Here is a 12,569-nt window from a genome sequence, read left to right as displayed (position 1 = left end):
GGGTGTTGTGAGGGCAAAACGCCCATGACGTGTTTAGCACAGTGCCTGGCACATAGCGAGTGCTTAGTTAAGTAAGTGTCAGACCCACTGGGAATGCGGGGTGGTTTGGGCAGAGGTGGGGGGGGGGGTGCCCCATGGCAGGAGGGGCTGAGGCCTGGCTCCTAGGCTCATGCCTCCCTCCCTCCAGACCCCAACTCCGGAGTCCGTCCTGACCACGATCCGGGATGAGCCAGAGGTGCCCGTGAGCGGGGGGCCCAGCGGGGACTTTGAGCTGCCGGAGGAAGAGACCACGCAGCCAGACACAGCCAATGAGGTGGTGGCTGTGGGCGGGGCTGCAGCCAAGCCGTCACCTCCACCTGGGACGCTGCCCAAGGGTGCTGGCCCAGGCCCCAGCCTCCTGGACAATGCCATCGACCCAGGCAGCTCAGCTGCTCAGCTGCCTCAGAAGAGCATCCTAGAGCGGAAGGAGGTGCTCGTAGGTGAGGCTTGGGGCCTGGGAGGAGCCCCGAGCGAGGCAGCTGGTCGGGCCTCAGTTTGGATGTCTAGGGACCCGAGAAGAGGTCAGGGCATGGGGTTTCTAGGAGCCTAGTCTCCTAGGAAGGGAAAGCTGGGGACTCAACCCCCAGACCCTCCTTTTGTTTCCTCCTCTGACCTTCCCCTGTCCCAGGGTCTGACCCTGCCTCCATATCCTCCTTCCGGCGAGGTCTGTGAATGCCAGCCAGCGCTGCCCGTGTGAGAATTGGCCACCCCGCGCCTCAGATTCAAGGCTCTGAGCCCCCTCCCCGCCCGGGGCCCTCTGCTCTCTCCCCAGGTTCTGAGCTTGTCCCCAGCTTGTCTTTAGCCCTTGACCTCTGCCTTCTTCCTCCGCAGCTGTGATTGTAGGCGGGGTGGTGGGCGCCCTGTTCGCGGCCTTCCTGGTCACGCTGCTCATCTACCGTATGAAGAAGAAGGATGAGGGCAGCTACACACTGGAGGAGCCCAAGCAGGCCAGCGTCACGTACCAGAAGCCTGACAAGCAGGAGGAATTCTACGCCTAGCGGAGCCTAGTGGAGCCACAGTGCCTCCCGTAGCCTCAGCGTCACCCCTCCGCCTAGCCCCCGGCCCGGCCCCACCAGCCCTGGCCTGGGACTGGGCCTGGGAGGGAGTCTGGCCCCGGTTCATCTCTGCCCGCCCTCCCAGGGTCTGCCCAGACAGCCAGCCTCACGCAGATCTTACCTGAGGGACAGGGGGCACTGCCATCTGCCCTAGACTGTGCCCTTACCAGCTCATCTCTTGTCCCCCCCCCCGCCCTCCCCACAATCAGCCTGGGGCTTCAGGACCTCGTGTCGGCCGGACAGGAGGAAGGAAGCTCCAGATTGGCTGGGAGAAGAAAGGGTGGGGCTTGAGATGGGCTCCAGGCCCCAACCTGGCCCCCCCACCAGGGCCAGCTGAAGTCTCGTTTCGGAGGCGGAGAGGCACGCAGGCTGGTTTCCAGGACGAGCGTTTGGCCAGCTCAGCCCTCGACATCATCGAGACACTGTGGCCTCTCACTACCGTCCCCGGGGCCCCTCTCTGCCCGGGAGAGACGGTACCTCTCGTCACCAGCCTGTTTTGCCCTGGCCTCTCTGGGGCGGTGGGGCCATTCTCCCCTGGCCCCTGCCCAGTGCCCACCTACCACAGGCCTCACCTCATCCCAGCGTGCCCCTAAGGAATCGACTTGCTAAGAGTGCTCTGGCAGCCACTGGTGAGGAGGGGCTGGGCCGCCTGGGCCTCCCTCCCTCTTGCAGGCGGACTCTGCACAGACACCATCTCCCACACGGTCACGCATGACATCACACACGAAGGCGACGACGCGCAACGACAAAACCTTGCGCGGCCCCGCTCACCCAGCCGGTGCAGACCTGTCACAGACACACATGCTTCCAAAGATGCTTATTCTCGCGTGTTTCTCACCCCACGCCCCCCCCCCGCCCCCCAATGCTCACAACAATGCAAGGCACTAGTCGTCGTCCCCTGATGGTGGTGACAGTGTGGCCTGCCCCTTCCTCTGTCCCCCTCCCCCCATGCACACTGTGGCACCAGGCAGGCTGTCCCCAGCTCCCGGGCTCACCGGAGAGGGTGGAGTCAGGCTGGAACAGTCAGCCCATATTGGGTCCCCAGAGTTGCCCTGCCACACTCAGCCCCTCACCACGACGCCAGCACCAACCACGCGGCCGCCGACCCCAGCATGTCAGATACGATCCCACGTGGAGGTACAGTCTCCCCCCTGCACAGCCCCGCGCTTGTGCTGCAGGGGAACCGGCGGGCCTTGCTTGCCTCTCCTGAAATAAAGTGGGGGGGGATGCTGCCACAACCCCCCCCCCCCCCAGGGCATTGCACATCGGTGGGGCCTGCTCCCCTCCCCTCCCCTCTGTAGCTCGCCGAGGGGTGAGTTCGGGGCCAGTCCCCCGCTAGCTAGGAGCCTTGCTGAGGAAGGCAGGCTGGTTCCTGGAAATGTGGAGGGGGTTTGGGTCACCCAGGACCACAAGGCCTGGCCGGGGAGGGGTGTGCGGCCTGGCTCCCGGTCTCCCTGTACCCTCTCCTGCTCTGAGCTAGGGGCTGACTCTGCCTCCCAGGACACAAGTCTCCAAAGTGCCTGCGAGGGTGGGCCCTGTCGCCTGGGCCTCCTGCACCCTCCCTGCGGCCTCACCAGGCCCACCTCGGTCCCGCCCTGGGGCCCTCCCCGTGGACACCTGCCCGCTCGCTGGCCAGACAAGCTGATGGTTCTTGAAGCAGCCCAGCCAGACACACTGCCCCAGGCCGGGAGCTGAGAGCAGGTGGGGCTGGGGGGGGGGGGGTGTCCCAGGCCCCGGCCCACCTCCCCCTTCTGTGTTACCCTTGCGAGGGGGCCGCTTCTGTAGATATTTTAAATGTGGGGTCACAAATCTCCTTGGGGGAGGAGGGTGTGCTTGGTGGGGGCTCCTGAGGACACAGGATGTGGTCTGAGTTGGGGTTGGCTGGTGCTCACCCCCCCCACAACCTTCAGCCCAGATTAAAGTCAGGAACCCAGCTTTTATTTTTGTTCCCTTTTCTAGACTCCCTGGCAGCAGATTTCTGCAGGGTGAAGGGGGTGGGGGGTGCCCGAGGCATTGAGAGCAAGGGTCCAGGGAACTCCCACACCCTGTCTTTTCCACCATCCTGCTTCTGGGCTGGGGCTTTGTCTTTCGGACTCAGTGTCCCCCCGGGCAGGGCCTGGAGGCCCGTAAGGAGCCCAGCCGGTCCCAAACTTTGCGACGGGCGGGAGTGAGGGGAGGCACCCTGGGCCCATGGTTTGTTGAAGGTGAGGCGACCTGGCCTCAGTCATCCCTGGAGTGTGGAAGGGCGAGGGGAGGAGGGACTGACGTCCCAGCAGCTCCCTGGTGGGCTGCTGTGGGGGGCCAGCAGCTCTGGTGACCAGGCCTGGGCAGGCCAAGGCTGAGAAGCCAGGGAGCATGGAGGAGAGGGGACGTGAGCCCAGGGATGGTGGGCCTGGGGTAGGAGACCCCTGCATGGGCCACATGTAGCCCATGGTGGGGCGGGGCCTGGCAAGGACGGAGGAGCTGGGCTTGATCTGGCTGGAGTGGGCTTGGAGTGGCCCCCCCGCAGGGGTCCAGTCTGGTCCCAGCAGGCCTGACTCCCCACGTAGGGCTGGCTTCTAACTTGGGACTTGGGGCTTTGCCTCCTGGCACATGGGCCTCTTCTCTCTGTCCTTAACGTTTGAGAGAAGGGGCCAAGGGCCTCGTTCATGGAGCCCTGGACCTGAGCCCAAGGCCCAGGCTTTATCCTCGTGGAACAACACAGTCTGACTGGCCCAAGTTCATTCCGGCCAGCCCGGCTGGGGCAGGGCAGTCCAGGAGAGAGGTCGGTTAAAAGGATGAGCTGGGGCTCTCCTCGGTGCAGTGTGGGTGCGGGGCTCTCACTCTGCCTGGGCACGAGGTGTGATGCAAGCAGGGCCTGGGCAGATGGGTCCCCAGACACACCAGTGTGCTTAGGGAGGGTGTCCCGCAAGGCCCTGGCATTTCCTAGAAGCCGGGCAGATTCCAAAGGGGAGGGGGCTTGTGTGGCCGGAGAACCTCCCTGGGGCCTCAGCTGCCAGGGAGGGTGGCTGGGGCCTCGGGAGGTGGGGTTCGGGCCCTCGCTCCAGCTGTGACTTTTAGAACCCAGGTTCTGTCTCCCTAAGGGGCCACAGGGGCGTACCTCTCCTGAAAGGTGCGTCCCCTTCAGCCCTGGAGGTGGCTGGGTGGCAACCAGGGCTGGGTGAGGCAGGTCTGCGGTCCGTGGCTTGGGGTGCTCAGGCCAGATCCCCACCGGGGCTGGCAAAGCCATCTGTCCAGGCCTCCAGGCTGGGGCCCCGGGCACAGGAAGCAAACCTATCTTGGCCTCTCCGGTGGGGCGGGAGTGGCCACCACCTCCTGGGCTCTCCCGGATTTCTCCTGACAGCCACCACCCTGGACTTGCTTCCTCAGGCCTCCTGCCTGTAAATAGAAGCCCACGAACTGTACAGATTTACGGAGATGCCAAGACTGGGTCCTGGAGTTGCCATCTAAGGGCTGATGGGTCCAGCATCCCCCCCCCCCCCCGGTGCCCACCCGGCAGCTTAGTGCACAGCGTGGCAAATACGTGTAAATACTTTTCGTAGGCAGTGTGGCTCCAGAGAGCCCCCTGAAGACAGTGTCCCTCCCGTGCGTCCTTTCTCCTGTACAGAACCCTTCGCGTACCCGGCCTGGGGTGGGTGGGAGTTTGTCCTTCCCTCCCCCAAGCCTTCCCTGCCCTTTCTCTCCCCCGCCACCCCCATAACCTGTTTATTAACCATACCTGTCCTGAGTTCACGGCCAAATCTCTAAATAAGGAAAAGCGGAGGGAAAAGACTGGAAAAAGAGACCCAGGTGCCTGCCCCCCCCCCCACCCCCCCCCGCTACCGGGGGTACTCACCTGTCCCAGCCTTGTGAAGGAGCTGTTTGGTTGTTTTGTTTTTGTTTTCTGTTTGGTTGTTCTTTTTTTTTTTTTTTTTTTTTAACACTTCCCGTGCTGTGCCCATTTATAAGAGGAAATAAAATTAAGCTGAAATGATACAGTGTGGCCTGAGTGTGAGATAAACAAGGAGGCTTTGCGGGAGGGGCGGCTCGTGGTTCCCCCCCCCCCCACCCCACCCCATCAGCCACTTTACCCTTCAGAAGAAATTGAGAACCAAGCAAGGAAAATTGACCGGCAGCCTCTCGCGGGAACCATTATGGTAAAAGCGACCGTTGGTTGAGAGTGTTCAGGAAACCACGAAGCTGACTGTGGTAAGGCCGCCTGGGGGCTGTGGTTGGGCTGGGGCCAGTCTGTGGTGGCGTTGGGGGCCCTGTGGTCCCCCCCCGCCCAGGGGGAAAGAACTGGTTTCAGGCCACAAAGGGAGAATGTTGGGACCACAGGATATCAGAATCAGACTGACTAAGGCCGGATGGCTTTGGGGTCGGGAGGCCTGATTTCAAGCCCAGGTGACATTTCCCAGCTGTGAGTCTGGAGAGGCCACTTCTGAGCTCGCGGAGCCTCGATTTTCTCACCTGCGAAACGGGATGACAGTGACCGCCCGCTAAATGGAACGTGGTAAGGATTCCACGAGGAAGAATAGTGCTCTGTGCTAGAACAGAGCAGAACCTCAGGAGAAGCGGTTTTCCCTGACCTGGCACCACAGACTGAGCCCTAGGGTCACAGGGTCATAGAGCTGGGAGGGCCTCGGGCCAGCCCCCAGCCCTGGGCCCTTTGGTGCAGAAGTCCTTGTGCCTACCCCTGCCGGCGTACCTCTTGTGACAGGGCTTTGGTGTATCCTGGGGACCAGTAGGTCACTCTACCTGTTGAGAAATCGTTTCATTTTTAGCCAAAATCGGCCTCTCCAGTGTTTCTCTTCTCTGCGGGCACACCAGGCTCTGCCCTCTTGCCCTGGGATGGCCCCTAGACGTGAGTGTCACGGTCGTGAACTTCCCTCCTCCAAGGGAAGCCTCTCCACATGTCCGGCAAGCATTTCCTGCAGAAATTTATTTCTCTTAAGACGTGATACTCACACCGGGTCTCCGAGTTTCCGGGTGGGTTGCCGTCCAAGGCCTGCGGATCCGTTGCTTCCTCCCTGTCTTCACTGAAGTTTCTTAAGTGCCTGCTCTGAAACTGGGGGACGAGGTGTCACCAGCACAGACCCAGCCCCTGCCCCACAGGGCGCGTACGGTCTCCTGGGGAGACAGGCCATAACCAGAGGCCCGTGACCTTGTAATGACTCCAGCCTGGGGGTGGGGGCGTCTTTTCTCCTCAGCCACCCCCTCCACCCCCATCCACCTCACTGCCAGACAGTTCTGGGACGGAGCCCCCGGGCCTGGGTCCTCGCTGTGGGACCTCAGGCCACTGGTCCCCTGACAGCCCTGGACCACACAGCTATAAAAGGGGAGAAGGGACCAGTCCGGCGCTACGTCGAGGTTTATGACAGAACCGGACCCCAGTTCAGAGCCTGCTGTGACGCAAGGGGTTGGCCTGCCACCACTCAAGGCCCAGCTCTTGACACGGCCTCTCCTCCAGGAAGCTTCTGGGAGGTCTTTGCATCCTCTTTCTGAATCCCTACAGCCTAGAGCTGTCTCCCCACCTGCAGGGCCCCCTTCACCTTCTCTGATACCCTCTGGTACCTTCTGGTACCTTCTGGTACCCTCTGGTACCACCTTCTCTTGTACCCTCCGCCGGAGGCGTGGGGACCACATGCTTCTGGGGTCAAGTGGACCCAGCTGCGCACTTGGGCACAATGTTCTCCCTCTCAGAGCCTGTTTATTCACATGCAAGTGTGGGCGATAAGGCGGGTATTTGGAGACTATGGTGGAGATTAACTGAGGTAATATATAGAAAACAATGTGTGACGCCTGGATGACTCGGTCGATTAAGTGATTTCGGCTCAGGGCATGATCTCACGGTCTGTGAGTTCGAGCCCCGTGTCGGGTTCTGTGCTGACAGCTCAGAGCCTGGAGCCTGCTTGGGATTCTCTCTCTCTCTCTCTCTCTCTCTCTCTCTCTCTTTCTCTCCCTCTCCCCCACCCATGCTCTGTCTCTCTCAAAAATAAATAGAAACATTTAAAAAATTAAAAAAAGAAAACAATTAGCATGACAGCTGAGTTCCAGCCCTTCTGTGGCTTTGGTCTTTCACTTTCTTTAAATGTTTACTTATTTTTATTCTGAGAGAGAGAGAGAGAGACAGAGAGTACAAGCAGGGGAGGGGCAGAGGGAGAGGAAGAGAGAGAATCCATGGAGCCCGACACGGGGCTTGATCTCACAAAGGGTGACACCATGATCTGAGCCGAAATCAAGGGTCAGAGGCTCAAACGACTGAGTCACCCAGACACCCCTGTGGCTTCGGTCTTTTACAGGCAAACCTTTATGCCAATCCCAGCTCTGCTCGCTGACTAGCTGTGCGACCTCGGGCGGCTTATTCAAACCCAGGGCTCAGTTTCCTCGCCTGTAAAATGGGGACCATAGTAGTACCTGCCCTATGCGTCCGGTGCTTTGAACCGTGCCTGGCTTAGGGCAGGGACTCTACAGCTGGGGGCTGTTTTCTCGCCCTGTTGCTGTCATATTATCGTTGTTATGATTTGCAGGGCCCAGCATGCTGCCTACTGAATGAGGAAATGACCCAAAACCTGGGTAGAAATCCAAACGTCAGTGTCAGCGCTGGTGTGAACGATGGCTTGGGCTGGGGCCGGCGACGCCCAGGGTCGGCGCCCGGGGGTCATACACAGGGGCGTCGCAGTTGGGCGTGTGGGCACACAGGAGCTGCTGGGAGGTGTCGCGTTTCTCTCCGGCCCCCTTGGCTCAGGGATGGGCGACAGGCAGAGGGGGAAGGAGGAGGAAGCTCGGCTTCCAGCCCGCCCACCCTGTCTCCACCAACCCTCAGGGGGGCAGACGGAGGGGCCAGGCTTACGGCCCCCAGAGCTTCGAGCCTTCTAGCCTTCTCTGCACTTGGGGAGGACAGAGGCTGGACCTGGCGTGGGAGCGGGGGAGGGGATTAGGGCCGGGGAGCAGATTGCCAAAGCGCTGGGGTGAGACACCGTGCGGGGTGCCCTGATGGGGGGAGGGCGGTGGGCACTTCTCCCATCACCTCATTACAGCCCCGGGCAGGTCTGGCCTCCTGGCCGGTGGAAATTGAGGCTCAGAGAGTTCGAGAAACCTGAGGCCAGAGAGCTATGAAAGAGTGGAGTGGGAGTCAACCCTGGGTCTCCTCCTGATGTCAAAATTCTTTCAGTGTTACCCTTTCATTTCCTTCCTCTACCGATAGCTGCTGTGCGAGCACGGACAGGTTCCTAAGCTTCTCTGAACCTCAGCGAGGCCGTCAGAGAAACAGAGGCAACGGCGTACGGACAGACTCAAAAGATATGTTAGCGCAGGACATATTTGCTGGGCGCTTTCTCGTGGTCAGTGCCCATTCACAGACGCTCCCTGCTTTCATCCTGGGAGACAGCGATTGCCCCCCACCCCTCCCAGATAGAGACAGCGAGCCTGTGAGCAAAGCCCCACACTGCGGGGGCACTTCTAAAGGACAGATGACCCAGTTTCTTCAATTAAGTTCTTACACATTCTTGCAAGGTGAAGAGGTAATTTACAGGTAAGCTTAAAAGGCTTGTTAGCTAATCAACGTGGGAACTTGATTCAGATCCCGATTCAAACAGATTCTAAAAAAACAAAAAACAAAAAACAAACAAACAAACAAAAACAAGACTCCAAGCTAATTATGAGGCAGGTGGAAATCTGAACTATGAATAAATAGTTGTTGTAAAAGGATCATTGTCCGTATTCCTAGATGTGACAGTGGTACTATAATTACGTGTGTTTTTTCTTTAAAGCATCCTTATCCTTATGTAGACTGGAATATTTGCAGATGAAACGATAGGATGCTTGTGACGGGCTCAGGGCAAGCGCAGGGAGGAGGGCGCGGGTGGGCAAGCAGAGGGGGCGACGTGAGATTTAGGCTGGTAATTGGAGAAGCTGAAGGATGGGCACATGGGGGTTCATATATTATTCTATCGACTTGAAGTTTAAATTTTGAATTCTTCATTCAAAGATGTTAAAAAAAAAAAAAGAAAAAGAAAAAGAAATTGATCGCCGGGGGCATGAGGTCTTGCCAGGGTCTCACGCCAGCAAAGGCAAAGCTAGGTCTTCTGACTTCCGGGCCCCGGGCCCCTGCCTGCCCTACACCCCCTCCGCGTCCCCCGCCCCGACCGGGGGCTTCTGCAATGTCACATCTCCCCTGCTTTGTGTGGTCCACTTCCAGGGGGTCAGCACCTTCACCGGCCTCGTCCCCTCCCCTGCCACGGACGCTGACTCCCGCGAACGGCTCTGATGGAAGAACCCCCATGGAATAGTGACGACGGACGTGGCGGTGGCCTACCCTCCTCTAGAGGTGTCAGCCTCTTGCCAGAAGGAGGAACAGACACCGCCCTTCCCACGCGGGCGGCGGGTCACGGCTTTCCGGGGGATCTTTGGCCTGGTTCGGTGTTCACGCCAGTCCCGTGAGGTGGGCTGGCTGGGGGTTACTCCTCCCACTTTGAAGGACATTGGGTTGCGTCATTTCTCTCCATCTACAAGGCTCTGGCCAAGTCTAGACCTTTGTCACGTCTTGCTGGGAATACTGAAGTAGGCTCTGAGTAGGCTGCAAGGTCAAGGCACAGGCTTTGGCATGAATGGCTGGGGGTCATCCCCCGGCCTCGGCCAGTTCTTCCCGGGCTGTCCTGGGGCAAACCACTTTGCCCCCTGACTTTGGCTTCCTCCTCTGTATAATGGGCACAGTGGGAACCACTAAAGGGGTTTGGGGGGATCCGGAGGGCAGGCAGAGCCATGTGCCCAGCACGATGCCCAGCACACAGCAGGTGCACAACAGCAACGGGGGTGGTCTTCCCAGGAACAGCACTCACCACGGACTGCATGGACCGCACTCACAACATCCTAAGCACTTTAAAATTAAAAAAAAATTTTTTTTTTTTTATTTTTAGAGAGAGTGTGAGTGGGGGAGAAGGACAGAGGAAGAGAGAGAGAGAATCTTAGGCAGGTTCCATGATCTGTGCAGAGCCTGACGCAGGGCTCGATCCCACGACCCTGAGATCATGACCTGAGTTGAAATCAAGAGCCAGACAGCCGACTGAGCCACCCAGGCGCCCCCTAAGTGCTTTTTTTTTTTTTTTTCAACGTTTTTTATTTATTTTTGGGACAGAGAGAGACAGAGCATGAAAGGGGGAGGGGCAGAGAGAGAGGGACACACAGAATCGGAAACAGGCTTCAGGCTCCGAGCCATCAGCCCAGAGCCTGACGCGGGGCTCGAACTCACGGACCGCGAGATCGTGACCTGGCTGAAGTCGGACGCTTAACCGACTGCGCCACCCAGGCGCCCCTAAGTGCTTTTTAATACGCGTGCATTTAGAACAGGGCCTGGCACGTGGTCAGTACTATATAGGTGTTTATTTAAAATAGCATCGTTTTTGACATATGAGCCCATTTTATGCTATGGACTGAATCGTCTCCCCCACAATCCATATTTTGAAGCCTTAACCCCCGACGTGACTGTATTTAGAGACAGGGCTTCTAAGGAAGTAATAAAGGTTAAGTGAGGTCATAAGACTGGGGCCCTGGGACACTAACCCAATAGGATTAGTGTCTTTACCTTGTAAGAGACATGAGAGAGTTTGAGCACTCTCTCTGTGTGAGCACAGAGGAAGGCCATGTGAGGACACGGCAAGGCAGGAAGAGGGCTCTCAGTAGAAGCCGGCCGTGTGGCCACCCTCCTCTCAGACTGCCAGCCCCCCGGACTCTGAGGGAACAAACGTCCCTTGTCTAAGACAGTAAACCCAGTCTGTCGGATCTCATTATGGCAGCCTCAGCGGAGTGATATATTTAATCTTTACAAAACTCATGAGACGTGGTAGGTACTCATTACTTTCATACTTACAGATGGGGAAACTGAGGCCTATAGACTCCGAGAAGACTGAGGGCGTAGGTAATGAAACTGTACAGGCGACCTTGACTCCCCCGCTCTCCCCTCTCCTGGCAAACTCCTATGGGTCCTTCAAAGCCCTGCTCCACGAGGCCTTCCCAGGAACCCCCAGGCAGCATTAGTCATTGGGACTGGTAAGAACAGGAGGGCAGGAGGCCAGGAGGAAATACTTAGGCCTGGAAGAGAAGAGGATGGAGAGCAGGGAAGGCCTGAGGGAGGCCGTCGGGTGAATGAGGGGGAGGGACCCAGGCTCGAGGGAGAGCCTGTGGGTTGGCTGTTGGCAAGGGTGTGAACAGAAAAGTTCTCGGTCCTTCTTCCCACCATAGGTGGCTCTGCCTCGCGGCTTGACCTTCAAGGCCCAGCCCAGCCTCCAGCTTTCTTGAGGTTAACAGACTGGGGCCTCACTGCCCTGGTTTGAGTCCTGCCTCCTCAACTTATTGGCTAAGTAATCTCAGGCAAGTTATTTAATCTCTTGTGCCTCAGTTTCCTTATGGGGATAAAATAGGGATAATCACAGTACCCACCTCATAGAAGGGTCCTGAGGTTTCGTTAAGTCTATGCACGGTACGTAGAGAATGCTTCATGGATATTAGCCAGTAGTCATCTTGAATTACTCCACGGCACGGTGCTCTCTCTTTTCTCGGAATTCCAATGGGCGTATGTAGAAACCACCCAATTTAACGCAACGGTAGTGATAAAAACAATGACCCTTTATTGGATGCTTACAATTAGCCAGACTCTATGCCTGTTTCTTTCTATAGTGTTTCATTTAGACGTCAGAAGTAACCCCATGAGGTATATACGGTTAATATGCCCATTTTACAGATGAGAACACCGAGACCCCTTTAACATGTGTCTCAGGGGCTCCTGGGTGGTTCAGGTGGTTGAGCTTCTGACTCTTGATCTCAGCTCAGGTCATGATCTCATGGTTTGTGAGATCGAGTTCTGCGTCGGGCTCCATGCTAACAGTGCAGAGCCTGCTTGGGATTCTCTCTCTCTCTCTCTCTCTCTCCCCCTCCACCCTCTCTTCTCAAAATAAATAAACTTAAAAAAAAAAAATGTGTCTGTGGGGCACCTGGGTGGCTCAGTCAGTTAAGCGTCTGACTTCAGCTCAGGTCATGATCTCGCGGTCCGTGAGTTCGAGCCCCGCGTCAGGCTCTGTGCTGACAGCTCAGAGCCTGAAGCCTGCCTCAGATTCTGTGTCTCCCCCTCTCTCTGCCCCTCCCCTGCTCGTGCTCTGTCTCTCTCTGTCTCAAAAATAAATAAAAACATTAAAAAAAATTTTTTTTGAAAAAATGTGTCTGAAATTACACAGCTAATACATGGTGAAATGAAGATTTGAACCTGGGACATCTGACCTGGAGCCCACGTGACTTGTTCCAGTCTGTTAGTCATTCACCCAATATTGGGAGATGCCTACTGTGTCCCAGCCACTGTGCTGGGTACCAGGGATGTGGAATCAAAAGACCCACAGTCCTGGCCCTTGGGAGACTCACAGGCTGAGGTAGAGAAGCCAGACCTGGAATCAGATGCCTGAGAATCCCCACGATGTGGGAGGGACGGGGCTGAGCCTCACGTCTGCA

The 12,569-nt window shown here is 57.7% G+C and overlaps 1 protein-coding gene across 1 annotated transcript in view; it reads left to right on the top strand.

Annotated features, from left to right (window-relative positions):
- SDC3 (syndecan 3) overlaps positions 1–5,069 on the top strand; it is a 36,261-nt gene extending 31,192 nt beyond the window's left edge. Inside the window, exons 4-5 of the mRNA XM_053898224.1 lie at positions 188–479; positions 871–5,069. Coding sequence (XP_053754199.1) covers positions 188–479; positions 871–1,037 — 459 coding nt within the window. The 3' untranslated portion in view covers positions 1,038–5,069. The remainder of the gene's footprint in view (positions 1–187; positions 480–870) is intronic.
- Positions 5,070–12,569: the final 7,500 nt, after the last annotated feature.

The sequence above is a fragment of the Panthera pardus genome, unplaced genomic scaffold (genome assembly GCF_024362965.1).
Source record: "Panthera pardus isolate Hobbes unplaced genomic scaffold, ASM2436296v1 HiC_scaffold_11, whole genome shotgun sequence".
In the NCBI taxonomy this organism is placed as follows: Eukaryota; Metazoa; Chordata; class Mammalia; order Carnivora; family Felidae; genus Panthera; species Panthera pardus.
Note: the sequence above shows the minus strand (reverse complement) of the source record. Positions and strands in the feature narration are given on the sequence as shown.